General features: G+C 40.9%; 1 protein-coding gene across 3 annotated transcripts; it reads right to left on the minus strand.

Annotated features, from left to right (window-relative positions):
• Positions 1–156: 156 nt before the first annotated feature.
• Positions 157–27,497, minus strand: ABHD5 (abhydrolase domain containing 5, lysophosphatidic acid acyltransferase). 3 transcript variants are annotated; one of them, XM_054160949.1, is made up of 7 exons: positions 27,352–27,497; positions 12,364–12,449; positions 11,726–12,098; positions 8,717–8,871; positions 5,432–5,543; positions 3,549–3,735; positions 157–417 (listed from the first exon to the last, which is right to left on the minus strand). In XM_054160949.1, the coding sequence occupies exons 1-7, from the start codon at positions 27,474–27,476 to the stop codon at positions 328–330; spliced, it is 1,128 nt and encodes a 375-aa protein (XP_054016924.1). In that variant the 5' UTR covers positions 27,477–27,497; the 3' UTR covers positions 157–327. The 3 variants fall into 3 exon arrangements, with proteins under 3 accessions (XP_054016924.1, XP_054016925.1, XP_054016926.1); XM_054160950.1 differs by lacking the exon at positions 27,352–27,497 and adding an exon at positions 26,806–26,856; XM_054160951.1 differs by lacking the exon at positions 27,352–27,497 and adding an exon at positions 22,674–22,719.

The following is a 27,497-nucleotide window of genomic DNA, read 5'->3' on the forward strand; positions in this document are numbered from 1 at the left end:
AGAAGTTCAACATGTGCAAAATTAAATTACATTTGGAAGAAAGTTCCAGTTTAAAAAGTTATATGCAATTTCATATGTGACAAACCAATAATCTAAAGACCAATCTCAAACAAAACTGTACAAAATTTGTTTCAAATCTCCCTATAAAGCCCCAACTCCCCACCCCCCCCATAAGGCACTAAGTGATTTAAGTGTGCAAATGGCTTCTTAGAAGAAACAGTGTGCAAACAGAGCCTGTTCCATTAGCTCCACATTTTTTAGTGATTTCCCAAATAGTATTGCTATGAATGCTATCTAGCCTGTAACTTCCTAAAGAACAGAAGTCAGTCAGTCCACAGAATCACAGGTGTCTTTCACTTTCTGATTGAAGTCTTCAGGTTGATCAGCATACACATAATGACCTGCACCAAGGATAGCCTAGGGGAAAAGGTGAATAAACAGGTCAAACTCACAAGAGCTTAACAAGCAAGCAAAGGGACATGCAAAGAACTCAACTTATACACACCACCTACTTGATACATTGCTACATTTTAAAACTGGAACCCTCGCACCCAAGCTGTGTTAACGCAGTTAGCACAACTGCTGCCAGGAGGTGGTATCACACAGTCTAAAAAGGACTATAATTATAAGGAAAACCAAGCTTGTTTCAGATGTTGAAGGACCTTTGCTACCAAGGGAAAAAGAGGGTGAACCTGCTACTTACTCAATTGCACACCTCGTTGAAAAAGAAACGCCACTAAAACAAGTCACTGCAAAACAAACTGAGAATTTGCTTTACATAGCATATTCTGATTCATTTCCATCACCACTCTAGTAATTCTGCCAGGCTGCTGTTTAGTTCTGCAAGTGTTTCAAATAACTTGTATTCTCTTATCATAAAAAACATCTGGAAGAGACTAAAGAAGGCACTAGGATAAATGATTAAGAACTCAGAAGCTTAAATTGGTGTGGATTTTCTAGGCTTGTGGAAGCAGATTTCAACTCCCATAATTAACAATAACTGTGTTAAGCAGGGACAAGGAAAATCCAAATGATACAAAACACAGGGAAAAAGCCCCACATTTGTGACCTTGATTGTTTCACAGCAATTCTGTAACAAAACTAAGGGCTTAAGTAAAACCACACATAGGGTCACACCATAGTGTATAGCAAAGGTATTTGACCTATTGTGTTTCCATTTTATAATCAGTCCAAGATTAATCTACTCTTCCATTAAAACACTCCTTAAACTTCCTAATTGAAGCCAATATTGTATAGATATGTTACTGTGTTAAAATCTACCACAAACTCTAAGTAAAAAAATAAATTGGAAATAAACACACATAATAAGCCCCCAGAAGCTCTGTGTGTTTCACTGAGGATGCACTGCCAGTCCACGTATCAGCCTCATGAGAACCCTTTCCCTCCTATTGTCTTTTCAATGTCCCTATAATTTCTCCCACTCTAATTTACCTTTTGGAATCTGTATTTAGCTTGACAAAACTTAATTTGGAATACAATAATGTTTTCCACAGCCCCTTCTGAAGGCCACTGACAAAGTGGAAAATCCTGCCTGAATGGTATATGCTTATCCCAGCAATATATTGTACACTTCTCAACACTGACTTTGTTACAACTTTCTCTCTGGTTAAGCTGCTCAGTAACACTTTCGGTCTCAATGTCAACACTTCAGAAATGTATTTGTATTCTTTAACACGTGTACATAGTTCAACATCTCTTCTCTGTGTTCCAGCTCTGATATCTATATGAAGATCATAAAACATTATCTGAATGACTTTTCATAGTATACAATCAACATGACATATTGCATACTTCTGTCCAGACAGAGCCAGGCATCAGTAAGAAGTCAGCTGGTATATTCAAACATTTTATCACCTCATAGCGTCGTAACTATGTGAATATTCACTTACCACAGCTGACTGATTTGGCAATGCATGAAGAATACTTTTAAATTCAATTGTTTTTATAGAAATCATTAAAAAATGCAGTGTGCACATTCACATCAAGGTCCAAGAACACACATTTTAAATGATAATGCCATAATGCTAAGCGAGGAAGACAACACTATGTATTTTTTACTGACTTAGAAGGTACTAACAAGAACCTAAGGACCAGGTACAAACCATTCTCTTATGGGAGAAACAAAAGCCTGACACAGCCAGGTTAGAACACTTTATGAGAGTCTGCTCACTATGTCATACTTACATGCAGGGATTAGGACTGCTGTGGTTTAAAACACAGACAAACCTCCAGATACTTACCAGGGACCACAAAACCTACTTGTATTAACACATTGTAGAGGAAAGTACTTTGCAGAGCAGAAAAATGTCCTTACTGAAAGATCTGGGCCCATGCTCTTTAATATCTTTATTGATGACCTGGATGAGGGCATTGAGTCCATCATCAGTAAGTTTGCAGATGACACCAAGCTGGGGCAGGTGTTGATCTGTTAGAGGGTAGGAGAGCTCTGCAGAGGGACCTTGACAGGCTGGACAGATGGGCAGAGTCCAACGGCATGAGATTTAACACATCTAAGTGCCGTGTTCTACACACTGGCCACAACAACCCCATGCAGTGCTACAGGCTGGGGTCAGAGTGGCTGGAGAGCAGCCAGGCAGAAAGGGACCTAGGGGTACTGGTTGATAGTAGTCTGAACATGAGCCAGTGGTGTGTCCAGGTGGCCAAGGAGGCCAATGGCATCCTGGCCTGTATCAGGAACAGTGTGACCATCAGGAGCAGGGAGGTCATTCTGCCCCTGTACACCACACTGGTTAGGCTACACCTTGAGTATTGTGTCCAGTTCTGAGCCCCTCAGTTCAGGAAAGATGTTGACTTGCTGGAGCGTGTCCAGAGAAGGGCAACAAAGCTGGGGAGGGGTTTGGAGCACAAGCCCTATGAGGAGAGGCTGAGGGAGCTGGGGTTGCTTAGCCTGGAGAAGAGGAGGCTCAGAGGACACCTTATTGCTGTCTACAACTACCTGAAGGGAGGTTGTAGCCAGGTGGGGGCTGGTCTCTTCTCCCAGGCAACCAGCACCAGAATGAGAGGACACAGTCTCAAGCTGCACCAGGGAAGGTTTAGGCTGAATGTTAGGAAGAAGTTCTTCATAGAAAGGGTGATTTGCCATTGGAATGGGCTGCCCAGGGAGGTGGTAGAGTCACCATCACTGGAGGTGTTTAGGAAGAGACTGTATGGGGTGCTTTTTGCTACGGTTTATTTGATTAGATGGTGTTGGATGCTAGGTTGGACTCAATGATCTCAAAGGTCTCTTCCAACCTGGTTAATTCTATTCTATTCTATTCTATCTATTTTAGCTTCTAGTGCTACAGTATTTCTGTCTTACTCTGGGAACTCAATACTCTTTTGTCTAGGTTTTCTGTGATGCAGCACTTGTTTTCTCCCACTGTCTCTACAGAAATCAAAAGTTATTTCTTCAGGCTTTAAATCAGAAGGGATAGCATTTCCACAGCTGGTATGAAAATACCCAACCACAGACACAGTTTAAACAAAGCCACAGAAGAAAAAAAAGACTGCTTTAAAAGTCAACTTACAATTGTCTTCACATAGGAATTTGGTCTCAGAGACTGGATAGTGCTGCCAGAATTACCATCTATACAGGAACGTGCTCCATAGACCACAGTGATAGGAATGTCTTGAGCCATCTGCGGAATCCGTTGCAGCATTGGTCTTTTTGCCCATCCATAAGGGATAGTCATGTTCTTGAAAGCTGTTTCACCACTTCAAGTAATTCAAAAGTGCAAAAAAATAGTTAAAGTTCCATAGGATCTTCATTATTCTCTAAACTGGAGTATCTGTGCCTTTTGGTAACAGAACGCAACAGTACACGAGGCTGAGATTTCTGTATGATTAAGTTTTCAAGGTTTGTGTGTAACTTTCAATGGAAGGATTCTATGTTTTCACACTATTGACTGGTAACATTAAAACTATGAAATTCCTTATTTTTTAAGTTTTTGAAGACATTATTTAGAAATTAAACTACTGTAACAATATTTCTATTAAAAATTAATACCCAAACAGGCATCCTGGCCTGCATCAGCAATAGTGTGGCCAGCAGGAGCAGGGAAGTCATTCTGCCCCTATACTCAGCACTGGTTAGACCACACCTTCAGTGCTGTGTCCACTTCTGGGCCCCTCAGTTTAGGAAGGACATTGAGACTCTTAAATATGTCCAGAGAAGGGCAATGAGGCTGGTGAGAGACCTTGAGCACAAACCCTATGAGGAGAGACTGGGGGAGCTGGGATTGTTTAGCCTGGAGAGGAGGAGGCTCAGGTGAGACCTTATTGCTCTCTACAACTACCTGAAGGGTGGTTATAGCCAGGGGGGGGTTGGTCTCTTCTCCCAGGCAACCAGCACCAGAACAAGAGGACACAGTCTCAAACTGTACCAGGGGAAGTTCAGGCTCGAGGTGAGGAGAAAGTTCTTCACAGAGAGAGTTGTTAGCCATTGGAATGTGCTGCCCAAGGAGGTGGTGGAGTCACCATCCCTGGAGGTGTTCAAGAGGGGACTGGACATGGTACTTGGTGCCATGGTTTAGTAGTCATGAGGTCTTGGGTGATGTGTTGGACTTGATGATCTTTGAGGTCTTTTCCAACCTTATTGTCTCTATGATTTTATGATCATTAACACACAGGTAGTTTGGAATACAGGATTAGGATAACTTTTACATTTATTAGTTTCCAGAATTCAGAAGTGCAATGCCTGTTTTGTGGTTGTTTTTTATTTCCCCCTCTTATATTAATACAATAAATGTTACCTTTCACACTGTTGTAGTTTGAGCTGGGTGCCCCCCTGGTGCATTCACTTCCTGTGTCCAGAAGTCCAGCCCAGAGGGATGGACACAGGAAATTGTGTATTTCCTACCATAATTCTTTGCACCACTATAAGATCCAGTGCGGAGTCTGGCACTTCCTCTTTCCTTCCCTCTCCGAGACTTGGTAACTGGGGGAGAGATCTCCCGGCCATGGGCCTGATTGGGCCCAAGGCCACAGGGGGATGGGCAGTCTCAGGCCTGGCCAGCTGAGACTAGCCCAGCAGAGGGAGGGGGAAGAAGGAGCCCTGGGGGTTTTGCATGCACCCTCAGGTGGGGATGGGATCTTTCTTTGTCACTGCGCTTTGGGTTTTCTGTAACATTCACTGCTTTCTATTTAAACTTTCATCACTTTTGCAATCCGTTTGCCTGAGTCGTTATTTCTGCCTGTGGTGGGGAGGGGACCTGCCCCAACCCATTACACACACACACACACACAAAACAACAAACAAAAAAAAAACCCACAAAAAATGCCCACCACCAAAACAAAACTGCACCCAAACAAACACACTGTTGCCAGGGCCATTGGAGGGAGTAGCAGGCACTCAGTAAATGAAAGACAGCCTGACAGACTTCAAAACATGCACTGGGAAGCTCATACTAACCTGGGTGACTGCACATTGCAGTGATAGATATATTCAGCCACAGTGTTATCATCAAACATTGATGAGTATTTGCGCTTGAAATCTGGTCTTAAACGCTGAACAAGGCTTAATCCTGTTAAAACAGAAAGATTCATTAGAGAAGGAATTTATACAACTTCATCAGATTGCCTAACATTTCCTATTACAACCCTTTAACCATGTACCTTTGGACCTCATGGCTAAGCTTGATGACTTCTAAACCAACGTGTAGTTTCATCGCTTGCATGTATTTAGAAAAAATGATGGCATCACACCAAATGGGAATGAAGGATTTTATGTTGCATGAGAAAAGGCCAATTCAATCTCTGCTAAATACATATAGGGAATATTTGAGAGGGGCTACTGAAGCTGCAGAAGAAATACACAATGGGAACCAGCAACAGGGCCAAGCAGAATTGTCCTTTTGCTGCCACTTCAGTCTCACACAATACTGAAACTGTCTTTCTCCTTGCTCTGACAGCTATGGGTAGGTCAAAGCATTCCACCTTTGAGAACCAGAGGAACTGTTGAAAAAGCAGGGCCTTATTTTTTAATCTGTGGTCTCCTTTTATATAAATGTTCTTCTGAAGCTAGTTCATCTAACTACTGCCCAGATGAAAGAAGTCTATGCTGAAAGACAGGTGTAGAAATCTCAACTTGAGACTAAGACCCAAGAAGAGAAGCAGATCCCCTCACAGGCCAGTTCAGGTTTCTAAAGTTAAGATCCTATTCTGAATCACTTCTTTAAGGAAGTGATCACTTCTTTAAGTCTGTTGACCAGACAGATCTCTGGGACAAGAGCCTCAAAAAGCCTAATTAATCTAAGAATATCAGTCATCCTTGAAGAAGAGAAAGGCTCACTGTCTACCACTTGGGTTTACTGACTATTAAGACTGTTGTTAATCTGTGCAATTATGATGATGTCACTTCTTTTCCTTCTGTCACTGGCCAAAGGCCTGGTGCTAGTTATATACACCTTATCACAGTGATCTATGCTTTTGTAAACTAAGATTAGACTATTGCAACACGCCCTTACATATGCTTTAAATCAATTCAGAAAGCTAATACAGTGCAAGATAAAGTAATTCCCTTATGAATCAGCCATTTAAGTCCTGAAACAATTAACATTTTGCAAATGTTCTACAATTTGCTCTGCTGCTTGTATTTTCTCTATGGTGAGTTCAATTGCTGGACATCTGTCTTTTTTGCTGGGGTTTTGTTTGTTTGTTTGTGTCAACACAAACAATACAGCCAAGATGAAATAACAATACCTGGAAGAAAGAGACCGATTCTGCCATCAGTACAGAGGCCACAGCACCACCATTACCAATAACTAGGGGACTGAAAGTTACCAAGTTTTAGAATTCACTTTCTGTTTTGATAAAAGGTTGTGCCTGTGAGTTCAATTACAAAACTGTTCTCCTTCCATGACAATTCACAGGGGAGAATAAGGAGTCAAGGCACTTCGGAACCAATATAGAATGAAATCCTACTTGTTCATTCCTGTGATGTTTATTGAAGACGCTCTCAATTATGTCTACAGAAATGCTAGAAGAAATACTAGCATTGAAGACTGAGTTCCACAAAAGGGCTTGGTCACAGTGACATTACTGTTGACCTGAGGAGTTTTTAGGCATTCAGCTCTAGGAATGAAATTCACAAATCCAATCTAAGCACCGAAACCCCTATACTACAAGCCTCCTGAGTGACTGCTCCAGTTAAGTGAAGGATAACATGCAAATCAATTAACTGGAAAGCACTCAAAGAAAAAGATTATCTCTGGGTTCCATGTCTCCCTCATGTTCCACAGTAACATACAACCAAGGGTAGGCTGGGGATATCTTGCCAAGGCAGGGTCTATTTCTGAAGCATGGTTTTGACTGTGCTCACTTGCTAAGGCAGACAGTTTCAGCTTTGAATTCTTTCACAAGAACTGATTTATGCAAGCATTTGTTATTGGATAAAAGGCATTAAATCAGTGCTTATCACTCAATATGCTTCAGGTTGTTGCTAAATGAATTACCATTTTACCTAAAAAAAAAAAAGTTTGTACAAAACCTCTTGCTTGTCTGAAATGATAACATTGTCACACTCCAGCAAACAATCAAATAGACCAGGACATTAAAAATACACGTATTTTGCAAAAGAGATTCACATACAGATGTGATTTAAATGTAACCAAAAACCTAGAAATGTCAGTAGTTTATCTTCATACTGATTACTAAAGGTGATGAAGAGGTGAGTAACTTGTGAGTGGCCTGCAGGATATCTTTATCTCAGCCTCTGCACCAGATACTCCTGTAGTACAGGCAGTGATAGACAAGTAACTTCCTTCCCCACTAGAAGGGACACATATGAGGAATTTAAGATTTGAGCACACCCTTCTCACATCCCTTCTCCTAGCACTAGGGTACATGAAGTTTATCTAACATCTCATCAGTACCATTGAAGAAATGTAGAAATAGAAATGACAGACTGCCACTCTGATGCAGGATCTCAATGAGACCCACAAAATTTGTTAGAGTAGTAAGAAAACAGGAAATGGAAAGATTCCAGTTTTAATTTCATGTCTCCAAACATATGCCAGAGGTAAATAAATTTATGAGAGAACCTTGCAGCATCAGAGGACACAGTCTCAAGCTGTGCCAGGGGAAGTTTAGGCTTGAGGTGAGGAGAAAGTTCTTCACAGAGAGAGTTGTTAACCGTTGGAATGTGCTGCCCAGGGAGGTGGTGGAGTCACCATCCCTGGAGGTGTTCAAGAGGGGATTGGACGCGGCACTTGGTGTCATGGTTTAGTAGTCATGAGGTGCTGGGTGACAGGTTGGACTTGATGATCTTTGAAGTCTTTTCCAACCTAATTGATTCTATGATTCTATGATCAAGCAAATTTGGAAATCCTGTTTGACCAAACTGCAGTTGGAAGGGAAACTAAACGCACTTCTGACCAGAGGCAACTAGAAAGAAAAAAAACACAACCAAAAACCTTTTCACATTTGTGCCTCTGTCAGGCTTCTGCATCATCTGACTCACTACTGTAGCCTACAATAATATAATGTAGCTTGCTATAAACTGTCATACTAGTATTTCTAATAGAAAGAGAGCTTGCCCTATTGTCCCAAGGAGTTCATCTTTCCTCAATCCCTTCCATTTTCTCCTCCAACTCTTTTCTCAGCCGGTGATGGGGCCTTGCAACAAAGTTTATCTGAATGGTGTATTTGCCCCATGTTTAACAAGAACAAATGGTATTTAAGAGTAGCTAAAACTCACCAAAGGGTCCTGCTATCCTCAGCCCAGCTAATGGATTAAATGGACTCAATATAGCTCCTAGTGCTTTGATCCAGATCGGAATTGGTCTTTCATGTTCAGCATTGTCAGGCCTCTCTGGAAAACCCCACGGCTCCACTAAGATAAGATGTTTTACCCTGTTGACAGAAAAGGTTCAGAGGTTTAGAGCACGTTACTTTTTCTTCAACTGAGTACCATGGAAATGCACTATCTGTAGACTATGAAACCTGTTTTAGTCACTTCTATCAAAGTGGCTTATTACCTAGTTTCTGATTCATCAACAGTTTTCAATTGCTACTTAAAGAGAGACTGAATTGCAGTTAGTCACATGTATGAACTTGGAAGCACGTGTGACAAAGCATTCAACAGATACCCAGTGTCACACACATATGAGAAAAAGGCCAATCTTGTTTCTGTTTTTAAAACCAGCCTAATCTATATGCTGAGTTCACTTTACTTGCAGGAGCACTTTAATTTGAGATAAAAAGAAGACAATTACATCTGTTTCATTTAAGTAAACTTGCTAGAAATCTTTTTCCAAGCCATTTAAGATCTCCATTGTAAGAGATGCAATTTATCTGAAAATTCATGTTCTGAAAGTAAAATTTGGACTGAGAGAGGCAGAGCAAAATTATCAGATATATTCTAAGTTTATTTGGTTTAGCTCATGAAACAGACATTAGAGAGACAATTCATAAAAAATATTACTCAAGGAAATCTCAGTATAGAGTCTCCAGCACATGCAACTACTAACTGCTTCCTGCTGTGAGTCCCCCTCAAGCAAAAAAATCTGTTTCATTTTGGTAGACAATTCCATTTTGGAATTGTCCACCTATTCTAATTGCCCTAGATACTGTCAGTTTCTGAAAAAAAAGAAGTTACTTTAACTGCAGTTTTGCATGTTTAAGGTGATTTTCTATGCAAGCTTCATGATCTTGACTTTCTTTTTCATGACTTCATTCTCTTTCAAAGCCACAAGATTAGATATTTAATAAAGCAGAGCTCTTAGTGCCCTAAAACTATGTGAGAAGTGATTCCAAAGACTATTTCTGGACTATAAACAGTTGGGAAACAAAAAATCTGTGCTTGAAATGAGGGGTTGAAAAGGATTAAGCTCACAAAGATGTGTCTTGGCTGTCAGCTCAGCCATGAGCACATTTGCACGCAGCAGCAAACATCAATAGTAAGAGACGAACGAGTAGAATGTAACTACACCAGTAGAATTTAACTAAGCAGGAGAGATTAGAGGCTAAATGAGCATAAGCAACAAGGCAGCATGCCACTAAAGAGAACACAGCAAACATGAATAAAAACAGAGTAAGGTTTTTTCTGTGTTTCCTTTCTCAACACTTTCTTTTCTACTGGACATTCATCTTTTTGGTAATCAAGTCTAAAACATAATCCAGGCTAATGGGAAGGTGACCATGAGAGTCATTCCAAAAGTAGTGGTCCAGAAGTTGCAGTATTTTAAAATCATGACCCACCACCACAGAGGAATATTCTAACTAGGCATCTTTTTGATTAGGAACCTCAGCTGTCCCATGAGCAATGCTGGTACAACATAGTAAATTAACTGTTCATCTGTGCTTGAAGAAACAGATCTACTTTCCTAACAATATGTATCCAGAATCCCTTAAGCTTCTAATGCATTGTTAGATAATCTGGTTGAAAGCTGTGCTATATTTATCACTTGATTCAATGCTGTCTTAAGACCCTACCAGTCAGTTTGCTAATTTTGAGGTGCTACTTCAATTTCAGAGAAACATTAATATGGGAGCACAAACTGAAACACCCCCAAATGAATTAACCCAAACTTAAGCACAGTGAGGCACGGAAAAAACCCCACTTTTGATGTGTATCAGCAGGGGGCAGAAACAATATCCCCATCCAAAAGGATATTTCAGAAAAAGGGGTAAGAGACTTGTAAATAATCCCTACAGGAAACAAAACAGTTAGCCAGAATTTGCTTTATGCTCAGAAGAATACCAGGTTTGTATCCCTACAAGCAGAGGACTGCATTTCTCGACTGCAACAATGGATTTAGATGTACACCCACTTTCATATGCGACCCACCCACATGAGGCAGCCTTCATCCACTTAGAAATAAAAAAGGTAAAGTGCTTTAGGAAAAAATTGCACATGAATTTACTCAAAAATCTCCAAATAGGGGGGAAAAATATTGTATATGCCATAAATCAATGTGAATATAAAATAATAAGGTATGTTTTGTGTAGTACAGAATCTGCCATATGATGTGGAAAGTAAAATTTACATTCAGTTTTTCACAGCAGTCCACTATGTGTATCAAAACAAAAGCAATGTCTTTTTTTTGGATACAGAATGACCTCAGGTGGTGGGATCCTAAGCTCACTAAGAGCTACATAACCATGTAAGTTAAAAAGGAGAAAAAATATTGGTTTAAGGGGAAAAATGGATTAGCTGATGGCCACAATGTACCACAAAAAACACTGATGCAATCCCATTGTAGGATGGCAGCAGCTGGGTTGTTTTGCAGTCAAATATGAAGTGGAATACAGACAATTTAAATCAGTCACTAAAATAATTTTCACATCATCATGCTGGCACGTGCTGACCGCTACCATGTAGGCACAAATTACCTAGGGGAATTCTGTTCAGAAGTCTCAATAACAAGAGGAAGTTGGGCAGACACTATGTTTAATCAGAGATGTCACAAAACACACACTCATAAATACGATCTTTGCCATTTCAACCTTGTAATATGGCAAGGAGGAACTGAACAAAACCAGGGAGGAACACAAAAGTATGCAGAACAGCATGTTTATCCCATCAACTTATTTCTATTCACCTGGGAAACAAACAGTTTGGTCTTAAAATTCAATGACTATGCTGATTTAAAGAAAATAGATATTTACTTAATAGAATCTATAAAGAGACTGATGAAATTAAACATGTTAAAATCAGTATTCAAATACAGAAAATGAATTCCTTCAATGCTTTGTTTTCACATACCTTGATGGGTATTTTAATGAGTAAGCAGCAGCCAGGAATCCACCTAGGTTGTGTCCAAGTAAAATCATTTTTTCTAACCCCATCTCCTTTCTCCATGCTTCTATGGACTCCACAAACTGATTTTCAGCTTCCTGAGCGTCAGTGTCAAATTGTGGTCTACTGCTACGTCCAAATCCCAAGAGGTCAAAAGCATGAACGGTCCTGTTCTCACTGAGATCTTCAAGATTGAGAGCCCACAGTCCAACACCTCCTCCAAACCCATGCAGCAGAACAAGAGGAGTTTTATGTGAAAGGTCTGGAGAGAACGTCAGTGTCCATATTTTATTTCCTTTAGATATATACACGTATCGTTTATTGTATGTCCTTGTGATACCTGAAGAAAGAGTGGGGAGGGGAATAAAAAAAGGCAACAACAAAGATGTTGCTAGATATGCCTGAAAAAATACGCAGTCTACAGTAATCACTGTTTTAAATAAGAGCTCCTTTCAAAGGAGAGAGCCTACAATCAAATATTTAGATAAGGGAATGACAAAAATCTAATTTTAAGCCTATTTCTTTCACTGCTTTGATTACAGCTAATATAAATGTATAGAAAATCTAGTTATATCTACACATCTTATTAAAATACAAATACTTACATTTTAGCATTTTATCCTCAGCTTCTTTAAGGTGAAGCAGTGACGTGGGACACCAGGCGGGAAGCCAGCTGAATAACCATCCTAACCTACAACAGAATACAAATTTATTGAGCAAGATGGCAACTTTTTGCACCATCTGATACTATGAAGACACATATTTTGCTGCTCTTAATACAAGAACCCATGTAAATTACACACCATTCAGGACAGGAGTGAACAGTAGAAAGAAGGAAATTCATTTTCTCCTGGCTTGGTGTCGTGATCAGAGGCACTCCTTGAACAGCATGCTGTTTCTCCACTCTGTGTTCTTTACCACAGTTTACTCATAGACATTTGTCAGAGTAGGCTGCTTCTGAGAACCTAGAGACCATCAGCCCTTATGCCAACCTGACAAGCCTGGCAGGATATATATAATACAATCGTTGGGGTTTCCAGACTCAAGTTCCCTTGGAAATCTGCCTGCACACACATTACCTTGCATGCACCTACTATTTCCAAGAAAGCTATAAACTGTTCAGCCTAACCTGAACTGATTCACACACTAGACAAACTTTGGAGAATAAACAGGTTTATTAAGCAAAAAGTTAAGCAAAAACCTAGGGCCTTCATTAACAACTTGGAATAAAGTCTCTGAGGAAAACAGAACAGCATTTTCCACGAACAGAAGCTGATTTTCCAGCTGTCAGTTACTATCTTGGTAGTACTATCTTGAACATGAGAGCATGAGGAATGACTCAGCTAGCAGCACTGCCTCACAGCAGTGCTTCAAAGGACACAGCAACTGGGTCCAGCTCTTCCTTATTTTCAAGATGGAAACCTCTTTTTCCCCTCTCATCTATTTTTGAAGTAGCTCAGACTATCAGTGCAAAGGCTGCTACTGTAGGAGCTCAGATCATCCCTTATTATGGAGACAATCAACTTTAACACTTTTTTCCTACACTGAACTGCTTTCCTGTTAGTATTTTCAGAACTGAATACTGCAAGTATTTGATGTACAACAATTAATGTTAAAAGACTATAAGGTTACTAATGTTCAGCTTTTCAGAGCGTACAACACGCACTGGTAACAAATCAGTTATTACGTGCCTCCCAACGTTCCTTACACAAAGTACCTTCTTCTGACCTTTTCAAGGGGCTGAGCTACCCCAGAGGCATAGCTCCTAAGTTTATGACACAACATGGAAGGTTTTCTGAGGACACACAGTGCATTTGCAAGCAGCACTGTTCAAATTCATAGAAACACATTAGGGGATATAAAGGAAAAAATTAAAACGCGACAAACCCAAACCAAAAAAGTTATCCCATCACCCATGCCCACTGCTACCCAGTATGATTTACTCCTCTGAGAAACACACCCATCTGAGTATTCTGTAAATACCTCCCAAAACTATCAGACTGTGAGAGTCATTATGGTGGTGTATTGAGGGACTGGAAAAGCACAGTTTTATATCCTTCCACATCGTCTCTTCAGGCAATCTGAGAAACTGAGGAACTCAGTAGCTTACAGGAGTGGGCACTGAAGTGTTTTGCTTCCACATTAATCAACATATTTATTTAAAATTTAAGATTTTTAAGGGATTAAAGCTGGCACTAGCCCAAAGCAATTTTGCCAGTAAAGAACTGTGAAATTTGAGTTTCACAATATCACTAATTGTGTTCAATGTTATGAACTACTCTGGTAAAGTACTAAAGAATAGCTATGTCACCAGCCTTCTGAAACAATCCTTCTGCATCTTCATTCATAACCCTTAGGTCAGAAGCACAAATCCAGTGACTACTTAACTCAAGCCAAAACTATATTAAATGTTTCTTCTTGGAAAAAACCCACTGACTTAGCAAAGAAAATTCTTTACATATTACTTTTTACTACAGACATATATAGCTGCAATGTGTCAACATGAAGATAGCGTAGAGATATGACCACAGTGAAATCTACAGTCCACAGAATTTTATTTCCCAGTCAGAGAGACACCAGCCTACTCAGGAAAAAGTATTTTGAAAACTGTATTAGACTGAAAAAGTTGTAACTGATGCCCACTCTTACTTTTGTAAGTTATCAATACTTTCATCAGTGTTTATAAACACAGAGATTTTCACTCAGAAGTGATACCACATATACACAGCCTGACAGTCAACAAGCTGAAATACTTCAGTCATTCTGTACTTGTTGAAATAAAAGAGCAAGTGAAGGCTTTCTGTAACAAAACAAACAAACAAACAAAGACTCAAAACAAACAAAAAAAGCCCAAAACTTTTCTAGAAAATTATTTTTGAGGAATCCAGTTACCTATATACAAGACTTTGATCTTTGATTTTTCCCTCCTCCTCCAAAAAAATATTTGCTATGTTGCTAGATGGTTTTCACATGTGGAGAGCAATCAATTATTTGGTCTGTTTGAGTAATTTCTCTCATAACTTTGGAAAACCAGACTGTGGCTGTATCGCTTCTTTTGTGCATCTGGACTAAATGTGTTATATAATCACAGAATCTTAGAACAGCAGGGGTTGGAAGGCATGGATCGCTGGAGATCACCTAGCCCAACCCCCCTGCTAAAGCAGGTTCGCCTGGAGCAGGTTGCACAAGATCATGTTCAGGAGTGTTTTGAAAGTCTCCAAAGAAGGAAACTCTACAATCCCTCTGGGCAGCCTGCTCCAGGGCTCTAGCACCCTCAAAGTAAAGAAGTTTGTCCTTAAGTGAAAAAGAAACTTCTTGTGTTCTAGTTTGTACCCATTGCCCCTTGTCCTATCACTGGACACAACTGAAAGTAGCCCAGCCCTCATGACCTCCACCCTTTAGATACTTGTATGCATTCTTAAGATTCCCTCTCAGTCTTCTCTTTTCCAGGCTAAACAGCCCCAGGTCTCTCAGCCTCTCCTTGTAAGAGAGATGCTCCAGTCCCCCAGTCATTCTCATGGCCCTCCATCATACTCTCTCCAGTAGTTCCCTGTCTCCCTTTAACTGGGGAGCCCAGAACTGGACACAATGTCCTCTAAACAAACACAAGAATGGCATTTGCTTACATGTTCTATCATCTTTATTTTTGTGATGTAGAATTAAGAGCTAAGCAATGTCAAAAAAGAAGCAATGGGCCTTTCAAGACAGTATGCTCATTAGCAATGGAGACATTCTAAGCACACTACTCACTGTCAGACCAGGCAGACCTTGCTCTGCTCTCATCACTCACCATTTCCCAGACACTCTCTATCTTTATTTCACTGAAAGAAAACTCAGAGGAATCTTGTATTTCATGGAGTTAAGAAATCCATTAAATTTAGCTGCTTGTTACATCAAAAAGTGTGAAATAAATCTGGCAACTGAAAATAGAATAGACTGGAATAGACTGGAATAGACTAGAATAGACTAGACTAGACTAGAATAGAATAGAATAGAATAGACCAGACCAGGTTGGAAGAAACCTTTGCAATCATCGTGTCCAACCTATCATCCAACACCACCCAACCAACTAAACCATGCAACCTAGCACCCTATCAAGTCTCCTCCTGAACACCTCCAGTGATGGTGACTCCACCACCTCCTTGGGCAGCCCGTTCCAATGGGCAATCATTCTCTCTGTGTAAAACTTCCTCCTAACCTCCAGCCTAAACCCAAATTTCTAAAGCCCAAATTTCTATCTATCCATTTTAAACCGAACATATGGGCATTACATGTCAAATCACCAGGGCACATATTAACAAGGGGAATTTAATCTGTGAGTTTGTGGCCATGCAGTAATATAAACCAGCATGCACATCCATGCTAAAATGAACACTCATCAGTAGGGCAGAGCATGAGCATGCCATAAGATGCTTCCCTGTGTCTCCTATTTAGGGTCAGTTATGCTTTTCACAGCCACCTGATAAAGCTTGGAGTACTAGAGGCCAGAAAGATCAGAGGCACCATGTGGAGGGCTGCTGACCTGCAAAAAATCACACTCTGTGCCAAAAGACCTACAGACTTCTTGTATTGCTTCTGGAGAGAAGAGCAGAAGGTAAGGGAAAGCCCCAAAGCCACACACTGAATAGCTTTAGGTATGGAGAAAGTCAAAGGGATTAGTGTGAGGCTGGATTAGTGTGAGGCTAGATTAGTGAAATGATCAGTGACGATCAAATACAGTAATTAGGAATGAAAACAAAAGGGACACAAGCACAGGCATCTGACAACATGGAGCTGCAACCACTATATGCAGGGACCAAGCTCTGGAGAGGACCTAACACATTGGCTGACTGGAGCAAGGATCCTGTTTCCCTGGGACCAAGAAAGGATTTAAAAAAACCCAAAAGGGCAATTTAAATAAATTATTTTAAAACAAATAATATTACTATCTTTAGACATCCACGTAGTAAAGAATAATTGAGCATTGTGTGAAATGTAACTAAGGATGATACCACTTTTCCCTAGCTGCTTGAATGTTAATTTGAATCAAGAACTTGCTGTTACTGCACAGCTTAAATTGCCCAAGGGTAACTTTCAAAATAACTAAGAATCAAGTAGAGGCAGAGGCACAGTGAACCCGACCCACCCATCCACCTCCACTAATTAGGTCAAATTGGATGAAGAATGTGGCAAATAGGCAACTTGGATACTACCATTCTGTCAGCTAGATTAATCCTATCTAGCTTGTGACAGCTGATTACATGCATGACAACTGACGGATCTGTAGCCAGTTACAAATTTTACATGCTCCACAAAAATGCTCAGGAAAGCTTAGATAATACTACAGAATTGAAAGCATCTATTCTAACAGTGAGGTATACAGTCAAACAGCTGAACAGTCTATCTGATTTCTGGTTTGTAATGTGGATTTAAAAAGGAAGATCCACCACACAGAGATGTTCCACAAATACTCAGCAAAAGCTGCTTAGAATTCTAAGTGATAAAAATGTACATACATGGAGCACATTCTCTCACTTTTCAAGCTTATATTTTACTTACATTGGATTTGTACAAATGCATGCTTCCAAGACACACTCAACAGAGGTTATTTTTCCATGTACACCACCTCTACAGAGACAGTTCTAATAATACTTGCAAAGCCTGTGTGGCTAAAAAGCAAAACACGAAAACTGTAAACAGAACTCTACTACATCAGAGTAAATGAAAGGAGAACCATTTGCCTCCTGATGATCTATTGAAAATTGATGACCCACTGAGACAGGGCATGCAGAGATCCTTCTACAATACTGGGAAGTCACTAAGAATCTTGAAGTTAGTAAGGTAAACAAAGTTCCCAATATAGACCAAGAACGCATGCTGAAACATGCAGCAGTGGCAGTGTGGAGAGTAGACTTCCCTGTCATGAAGATTACCTGGACTTAAAAATGCTATCAATAGGGAAACCAGAGCTCAGGCTATACAACAATTACACAATACCCACAGGCGAAGGATTACAGGAATGTAACTGAAAGCATGAGCAATGGAGCTGCCTCTCTATTCTCTGTTTACTACAAGAATTTATCTTGAATATAGGTTGTTTAACAAATCTCTGGGGAAGAAAATAAAAACCCACAACAAAAATACCAACATAAAACCCAAACCAACCAAAACCAAAACAGCGAACCAACCCCAAACCAACCCAACAGGAAAAAGACAAACTAACCACAAACATAAACAAACAAACAAAACCCCAACCAACCAACCAACAAACAAACAAACAAAAATCAAACTAACAAAAAAACCCCAAACCCACAACACCCCCCCCAAAAAAGAAAAAAACACCACAAAAACCCACCCCAAACCCAAACACCCTCACCCTCCCCGAAAAACTTTAGAGAAAAATGCAATAAACCTATTTCAAACTAGCACATTAAATTACAAGAAAACATGTCTCTAGAACTCAAGTAAATTGAAAAGTAAACTTGAGGACAACTATTTTCAACTCCAGGAAGTTTAAAAACTATTATATATTGGAACTGCATACCTCTGAATCAAATTTGGTAACATTTTTCTGTTTGGTAGCACAATAGTAAATGACTAGCAGTGCTAAGAAATTTCAAATGCATAATGTAGTACCACTGAAATTAGGATATTACTTTATCCTTCTTGATTCACTATCATGAACAGGTTCAAGTTCTCCTATGTGGTTTCAGACAAGCCAGCAGTCTCTTCAGCATTTCAAAACCTGTAATAATTTTAAATCCCCCCCAAATGACACCTTCAAGTTTGGTAGTAGTTTAAAGCAGAAATCTTCCTATGAGAGAGAAATCTGGGGTGGAAAATTTTCAATGTAGAGAAGTAAATACATGACATTCTTAAGACTACAATTAAATGCTCCTTTTGCTCCAAGAACATACAAGAATGTAAAAGTGAGATTTCATTAATTTTAAAATAAAGCAAAACTATAAAGCAAAGCACATTTAATTGAAAATGACAGAATGCATTACTGATTAGCATGAAAGAGGACTCAAGTTTCCTAACTAAATTTTGAAAGTTTAGGAAATTATGAAACTGTTTATCATGTTGTAACAACACAAACCACATGAAACTGACAAGAAGATGCTGCAAACAAATGTGTATAGACTTAAACCTCTGTCAGAAGTAGCTGACTGCAGTTAATATTCAAATATTCAACTCTAGTCTCTGTTAAGTCAAGGGAAGGCAATTTTTTAAAATGAGACAGAAAAAACTCCCAGAGAAGTCCATGGGTTAGTCCCCACCTGAGAAGCACTGTATTTCTTTGTTTTCATTTCTCTGTTGGGCTTAGTAAGCAGTAACCCGGGGGTTGCACAGCCTGAATTTTCAGGTTGCTCTCTGCTTTCTCTATCAGATTGATGAAATGACTCAGCCTTAAAAAAACCTGTTTTAAACCAGTTAATAATGGGGACCCAGCTACAAAGAAGCCAAACAGTTAACCATCAGACCTAGGGGCTAATAAGGTGCAAAAACAGACCAGGGAGGCAAAGTAGAGGGCAGCAAGCTTTTAAGTCAGAGCAGCCAGTGACAAAGAGTAACATGTAATTATGACCTTTGTCAGCCTGGATTTAACTAGGCTAGGATGTCTCAGGAACAAGGCTCAGGATATGGTTTCATGAGAACTTTAAGAGCACAGCCAATTTTAGGAGTAATTGCAATCCTTCATTCCTGTCCCCAAAGCCCTGCATGTTCGTTAGCACTCCAATTTTCTGAGAATAATGAATACAGTCAGAATCACTCAAGCATACAAAATCTGTGTACAATAACTGCTATTGCAAAAGCTGTATATCCAGAAGCACAGCTTCTGGTAGAAGTCAGATGTAGTAACCACAACAACAATTTGGATTAGACGTTCTTAGGACAAAAAAAATAGACTCTGGCAGTTGCAAACAAACCTCAGAACAAAAAATATTTTATGTTCCACTTCATAATCATTGCATGAGAAGACCAAAAATGTTGTAATCCTCAGGGAAAGACCTTGAGGAACATACCGAAGAGACAAGACTCAGAAGCAAGGATTAGGAATATGGTATGGACACAGTAGACTTGAAGCCTTTAACAAGTCTCTTGCATTTACCACTTGCAGGAGGTGACCCCAAAAAAAAGAAGTGTGAAACTGCTGTGAATCAGTTAAAAAGGAAACCAGTTCTTTTTACCCCCAGATAACATTATACCTCTGCCTATAAAGTTCTGCTAAGATGAGCTTGGAGCCAAGAAGTTCCATGCAATTAAATGTTGTGAAACTCTTGGATACTTGAGCAACATTAAAACAGAATGTTTTGAAAACCTCTTAATAATATTTCTAGGAAGTGTAATGCACATCATTCCTATCCCAACAAAAAGCCTGTGACAGGTTATTGCAGAATGCTGCTACACTAGGTCAGAGGTAAAAACAATGTATTCCTCATGTGCATCTTGAACTCTGTATTCAGAGCGTTCAAGACTGGAATTTAAGTAACATTTCAGAAGCAAATTTTATTCCTGCCTCTATCACCAACACTATCAAAATTAACTTGAAAATGTAAATAATGAATGCAAATCTACAAGCAGAGAGTTTTCTGGCCAGTTTACAGAATCACAGAACCAGCCAGGCTGGAAGAGACCTCCAAGATCATCAAGTCCAACTGATCACCCAACCCTAACTAACCAACTAGACCTAAGTGCCTCACCCAGTTTCTTCTTGATATTTGAGTTTAAAATTCACTTGAGCAACTTGAGCAGTAGAGCTGACCTACAATTTTGTTCCCTTGCATACTGGATCTCAGTCATACGTATGCCTCACCCCCACAAGCAAGCCTCCCCAGCCCCGCAAAGATCAGGAGGGAAAGTAACACAAAAAGCCCTGTGGTTGAGATAGAGTTCAATGAAAATAATTCAGTGTACAATTACCACAGCTATTTCACAGAAAAGCAAAAGCTAAAGCATGACCCTACCACCCCCAAGTCTGCAGCCAGCCTAATGGAAAAGACCAACACCCCAAAACCAGAAACAGCAACCAGAAAGAGGAAACCTCTCATCTCAGAATCTGAACTTCCAAGCCCCATGACAATTCACTCCAGCCAGCACTTTCATTTTAAAGCTGGCATGACCTGAACACAGTAATGAATATTCATCAGTAGATTCAATTGGCCGAGCCCATGACAACTGTTCCTCTGTAATTTAGAACACAATCTAACATGCAGACATTTTCCCTCAAAAACTTCATGGTCCACAAACTGCTAATAGTAACCAGCTAAGCAAGCTGTTATTTCCTCGCATCTCACATCTATTCTTATGGCCCATCATTTTATATTTTAATTTAAAAGCTAAAATCAAACATGATCTATAGAAAAAATCCTATTAATAAAGTATGGAAGAACACAGAGAAAGATGCAGAGGAAATGGGAGAGCTGCACAGTCCTACTAAAACTGCTCAACCCTGTGATGGAGATCATGTCTAACACACAGGTTAGGTACCACTGAGGACCTACATCCCCCTGCCTCCTCCACAGTAAACTCACATCTGATAGGACTTGGCGTTGCTAACAGCTGTTAAGTGTTTTTACAAACAACACATTGCACTTTCTGAAGAAAATAAGTAATTAAAATAAAGAAAATTAAAATACCCTCTTGGTGCTCTTCTAATGTTAACTTCCTACTACTTTCATTTTGTTCATCCACCTACTGATGTACTTCTGCTGCCCTTCAGACATTGTGTAAGCTCAGCCTTGCTTAAACCTTGTCAGCTTTCTTCTACCTATCCAAAGCACATGATTATTTCCCTTAGCTCCAATCATGCTATACACAAACCCCCACGTGTAGTCAAGTGTGAATACACAGAAAACAGGTTGTTTCACTACAGATCATTTACTGCTTCCACCTTGTGTCCCTTTATTACAGCCATCTATAACAAGACTTAAGAGCTCCCTATGTCAAACTTCAAGAACTGGTACTCAATGTTTGGGGCTACCTAGCATCATTTCCACCTCTAAAAAAAACTTAGGAAGTGCACAACCATTTTCACAACAGATTGTTGTGTGTACATGCCTACACAAGAAATGCTTTAGATGTCAAGGAAGTGTAAGTAGTCTTAAAAATGGGTGAGAAGTCACATGGGTCTACAAAGCCATTGCATCAACTGTCACCTTATGCAAAAGTACAATGCAAATAATAAGCCTTCAGTGTCCGTGTGACATTCAGTAAACATAATCTTGAAAAGTAAAGTCTACAATAGTTAGCACTAACCTACCTAATTTTCTTTTTTTCCTCTCTTTGCAATACTCTTTCTCACTTCAGTATCAGTGGACATTCTCAATGGCAAGAAGTACTCCTGCCTTTTTTGTCACACAATGCACAACTACCTGAAGGGTGGTTGTAGCCAGGAGGGGGTTGGTCTCTTCTCCCAGGCAACCACCAACAGAACAAGAGGACACAGTCTCAAGCTGTGCCAGGGGAAGTTTAGGCTCGAGGTGAGGAGAAAGTTCCTCACAGAGAGAGTTGTTAGACATTGGAACGGGCTGCCCAAGGACATGGTGGAGTCACCATCCCTGGAGGTGCTCAAGAGGGGATTGGACATGGCACTTGGTGCCATGGTTTAGTCATGAGGTCTGTGGTGACCGGTTGGACTTGATGATCTTTGAGGTCTCTTCCAACCTTGGTGATTCTGTAATTTGCACTTCTGTCTTCCCCCGCTTCCTGCTGTCTCCTACAATCCTGAGTTTTTTGTTACAACTCATTCAGAGCATCTTCCCTCTTCTGCCATTCCTTACCATGTTTTCTTGGTGTCACTTAAAATCCTCCTCTTTTACCCTCTTAACCCTATTCCAGACTGACCTCATTCCCTTATACAGCTTCACTGAACCCTCTCCTATTCAACTTCTCATATGGATCTTTCAGAGTCCATGCAAGTGCAGACACTCACCTTTCCTCCCATGCCCTCTTCTCTCTGGCTGTCAATACAAATCATGTACAAAAAAACCTATCATGAAAGAATGTCAGAGTTGCAAGTAAATACTCAAAAGTTATGAAACATGAAAATAAAAATTTCCTCAACATGCAATCTTAACAAACCACGAATTATCAAGGAAGAACATGCTTTCATAATTTATCAGTTGGGAAAGTTGTTCAGATTCTCCCCATAAGAGTTCAGAAAAGTCAGAGATTCTCTTGGCATAGACACTGTCCCTTTCGGAGGGACAGTCTCTAACTGGGCCTTACCAGGCCCCTAGCAGTCTTTTATAAACTTTTAATATATCCAAATGCATGCAATACTGGCTGAAGTTTTTGTTCCCCAATGAGCCAGAGTCACCAACACAATGGCAACCCCACAACTAGTTGCCCCTGTGATTTATGGCTCCACTTCAATTTCCACTGGGTCTATGACCCCCCTCTCACTCACTGGTACCCTTACCCTACTTTGACAGCTTTTGTACTGAAGTCTTTGCTTGATATGTGGAAAGTTTACACTTGACCCAGACAATTAATAGCCTCTTTAACCTGTTACTGCACCAGTAACATCCTAAATGTAAGCTTAAAACCTCTGCTTATATTTCTTCTTCAAGGACCTGAGCCAAATGGCTGATTCATCTAACCAGACTTTTTTTTAATGGGGTATTTCCATCACAGTTGTCTTGGCCAGGTAATTACTGAGGAGGAGTACCTACAGGAGGCAGCAGAAACCTTCAGGCCAGACATTAAAACTATCTGTTTTCAAAAAATTATGTTTAGCTACTGCTTACACAAAGCATGAAGCACACACAGCATGGGATCACCTGCATGCCCAGTGGTGGCAGTGGAAGCCATGCACTTGAAAGCTGCTTCACCAAAGGTGGTAACCAGTGTTTCTACAGGCCACTGGAAAGGAGCAATGGAGGATGTCCTGGCACTCAGAGAGTGAGATCCAGTACCTGAAGGCAGCCCACAAGAAACCTTGGAAGGGACTATTTACAAAGGCACATGGAACTAGGACAAGGGGCAATGGTTTTAAACTAGAGAAGGGTACATTTAGATTGGAAAATAGGAAGAAGCTCTTTACTATAAGGGTAGCGGAACACTGGAACAAGTTGCCCAGGGAGGTGGTGGAGGCCCCATCCCTGGAGATATTCAGGGTCAGGCTTGGTAGGGCTCTGAGCAACCTCATCTAGCTGGGGACATCCCTGCTTATTGCAGGGGTGTTGGACTTGACGACCTCTAGAAGTCCCTTCCAACCCAGTGCTTTCTATCATTCTATGATCTTGACAGCTCATTAGAGCATCTTGGTGTGGCCCCTCCTCCTACAGTCTAACATTAGACCAAGTTTCAGAAAGAGTGGAGGAAAAAAACTTTTCAGCTTAGACATGTCCAGCCTGTGGCATTCAAACCTCAAGATGATATTTCCTAAGGCAGTCTTCCTTAGAAATCATAAAGATCTATGAAGAACTAAAGAATTCTCAAAAAAAACCCCATAAACATATTTACTGAATTATAAAGTAGATGTATGGGATGCCCAAATTTTACTTATTTTGTTTTCAAGCCATGAAGCAATGTCCAGGGGCCTCTCTGTTGCCTCATGAACAAACCTCGACCAGTGCTGTAGTCCTTTGGCAGTTCCCTGCCATCATCCCCATCATCTAATTTCCTGCTAGGCTGAGAAAAAAAGTGGTAAGTAAATGTATAAATGGGCCTAACTGAAACCCAAAAGTCCCTCCATGATAGTAAGTATGTCAGGCATAAACATGGAGAAGAATGTAAAATGGGTAAAGCAAATGAAAAAATTGAGGAGGGGGGAAAAAAAGGAAAAAGAAACAAACACAAACCAAAACAGAAAACTCTTCTCTAAATCTTTGCCCTAAGCATGAGTCAAAGAATATCTAATAAACAAGGGAATTCAAAGAGGAGGTCAGACTGAGTAAGAAGAGCTGAACAGATCATCAACTTCAATACACTCATTGCAATTAATTATTTTTAACTTTCTTACATAATGTTTGCCTATGGTTGCCAGTCAGAAAAAGCTGAACATAACTGTTCTACACCCTATCATGTTTAACCAAGCTTCTCACAGGTGCATTTAGATGAGATTCTTCTTCATACAGGAACAGGGCCATGCCCATCTTTTTCTTTTCTTTCACTAGAATGAGAAGATATTCCCTATTATATTTTGCCATCTTTCATTCTCCCCAGTGAGTCTGAGTTGAGAGAGAAGAGAGATCTTCCTGATGAACACAGATCTCCTCTTCCCAAATGCATACAAGGACAGGAAAACCATTACTTTGTAAGATTTCAAATCAAATGGCCTGATTGTTCAGAAGGTGGACACTGACAGCATCCTGAAAATCAACTCCCTTTTAAAGCTATCTAGCTGAGTAAACCATGATGAGGAACTTGAAAATTTAGCCAGAGATTCCTAGCCCTGTGTTCTGATCCTGCAATCCTCGCAGGCTACTGAAGTTGAGGGTGCTTGGCACCATCTCAGCAGCACTCAGCACTCTGTGTGATCAAACCAGACAGCTAATACAGTTCAGGCTAATGCGCCAAATGAACATGCAAACAAAACATGCTGAGGGAAAGCTATTTTAAGAGTCTTACTTAGAAAACACGTAAACCATCAACAAGAGGCTTTACAAATGACATGTACTTCGTGAATGGGTCAGAAAGAACACAGTACTGAGGAGACTCTAGTTTCAAATGGATAATGTTGAAGAAGAGGGATGCGGGGGAGATTATTTTGAAAAGCTATTTTAAGCTTGAGGAAAGGAGGAGTGCACAGTTACAGAGTAGACAAAACTGCAAAGTGCTTTGAAAGGGAAGCCTTGGAAGTTTAAACCTGAAAAGAGAATGCTCTCTATATATAATAATAAAGACTTAACAGGGAATTTGGAAAAGATGAATAGTCCAGTTCTGGTCAGGTTGAGCTGGCAGAGCAGCAAACTACATAACTCAAAATACCAAAGCCTAAAGTTGGAAAAAGGGTTAAAAAGAGAACATGACTGAGAAGGCAGTTTTGAAACACAACAGACACACAACACAACAACAAGCAAAGAGCATCATCATTGAGATCAAGCCATGAATGTACAGCATGATTTTCATGAAAGTAACTAAAGAATTTCAAGAGTAATTTCTCAAAATAATACAGGATTTGATTATGAGAGAAGGGAGATGGAGAAGAAAAGGCAAGAAATTAGTTTTGAAGGGCAAATCAGCAATGTGATGCAACGTCTGATATTTAAAAGATGGAGAACTGGGGAAAATTCATGGAAACAATGCACACAAAGTATATTTGCACACCTGACGAGGGGGGGGAAAGAAGCACATGTATGAGTAGCACACAGCTAGGTATATTCTGATAGAGTATTTTTTGGACTAGACCCATAAAATATGATGGAACAAAATGGGAAGTAAGTTACCAGAACACTTACTACATATGTTCGGTGAACAGACTCGGAGATAGGACTACTGTACAATTCTGTAGTGGGATAAAGGAGGGCAGACAATATATCTGGGAGCAATGACAGGGTATAAGAGCAGGTCTGAACCACAAGCTTAAGTGTGAAACAGGAACTAAAACATACTGAAAGACACAGGAGTAAAGAGTATATGGATACAAGAAGAGTAGACCACTGGTTAAAAGCTTTGTTATTATGGAATCATTTGAATGTACACAGACAAAAAGTGTAGAACTATGTCATGTCAGGCAGAAGAGTGATTAATAGCTATAATGAAGATACCGAGGTGTGAGAAAGAAGTTACAAACAAGTACTAGGGATGTATGTTAAGAACACAAGCAGGATAATTTATGCCAAAGGAGCTAAAATACTTTCTCTCACCTCCTACTTGTATGGAGCATTACACAGAAGGATGGAGTGGCAGAGAGGCTGGCAAACCTTACTGCCTGCTCTACATCTAGGAATGGATGGAATGAGAAGATATCTGAATGTGCAGGTGAAGTCACAAAGGCACGAGGCAGCAGCACATCCAGATGCGTGCATATTGGACTCGGGGTGCACAGGACGGGCAGATGACAGCGTCAGTGCACACTTAGCCCAAACAATGAAGACAGCAAAAGTGTAGGTACGCACGCAGGCAGGTGCGCCATTATAGCTGCTGGGGCAGGAGCTGCGAAGCTCGTAGGCCGAAGCAGCAGAGCAGAGGCACACAGCTTGCACGGAGATGGTGACAAAACCTCCTGTGAGCCAGCTCCGGCGAGGACATCTCTAACCACACGGGGAAGCCATAGCGGGAAGGCGGTCCGTGCGCCGGGGAAAGATGGCAGCCAGCGTGTCCGTACAAGGAGAGGCCACGCGAAGCGACCCCGGAGCACTCAGGGGCAGGCGGGTCGGCCGGGACCGGAGGCGCTGCAGGGCGGGAACGCCGGCGGACGCTCGGGGACGAAAGAACCTATCCCGATCTGTAGCCCGGCGGCACGCAGCTAGCCAGCGCCCGTCTTCCAGCTGTAAACCCGCCTGTACGAGCCGCGGCGAGACGCGCCAGCGGCAGGAGGAGGCGGGCAGGCACAGCCTGCAGCGGCGGCATATAGCCGGCCGGGGCGCCCCCGCAGGCTTCCTCCCCTCTCCCGAAGACAACTATGGGGAAGACGAGGGTCAGCCCGGGTCCGCTCTACTCACCCTTCGCTGGAGGTCTCCTCCTCGGCCATGACAGCGACGCGGCGGCCAGGGGCTGGCAGCGGAGGAGGGGCGGCGGCGGCCGGCAGCGCAGTGAGGGACAGTGCGACGGCAGCGGCACCAGCCATCACGGGCTCCTCCCTCCCGCC

Source organism: Dryobates pubescens, chromosome 4 (assembly GCF_014839835.1).
Source record: "Dryobates pubescens isolate bDryPub1 chromosome 4, bDryPub1.pri, whole genome shotgun sequence".
In the NCBI taxonomy this organism is placed as follows: domain Eukaryota; kingdom Metazoa; phylum Chordata; class Aves; order Piciformes; family Picidae; genus Dryobates; species Dryobates pubescens.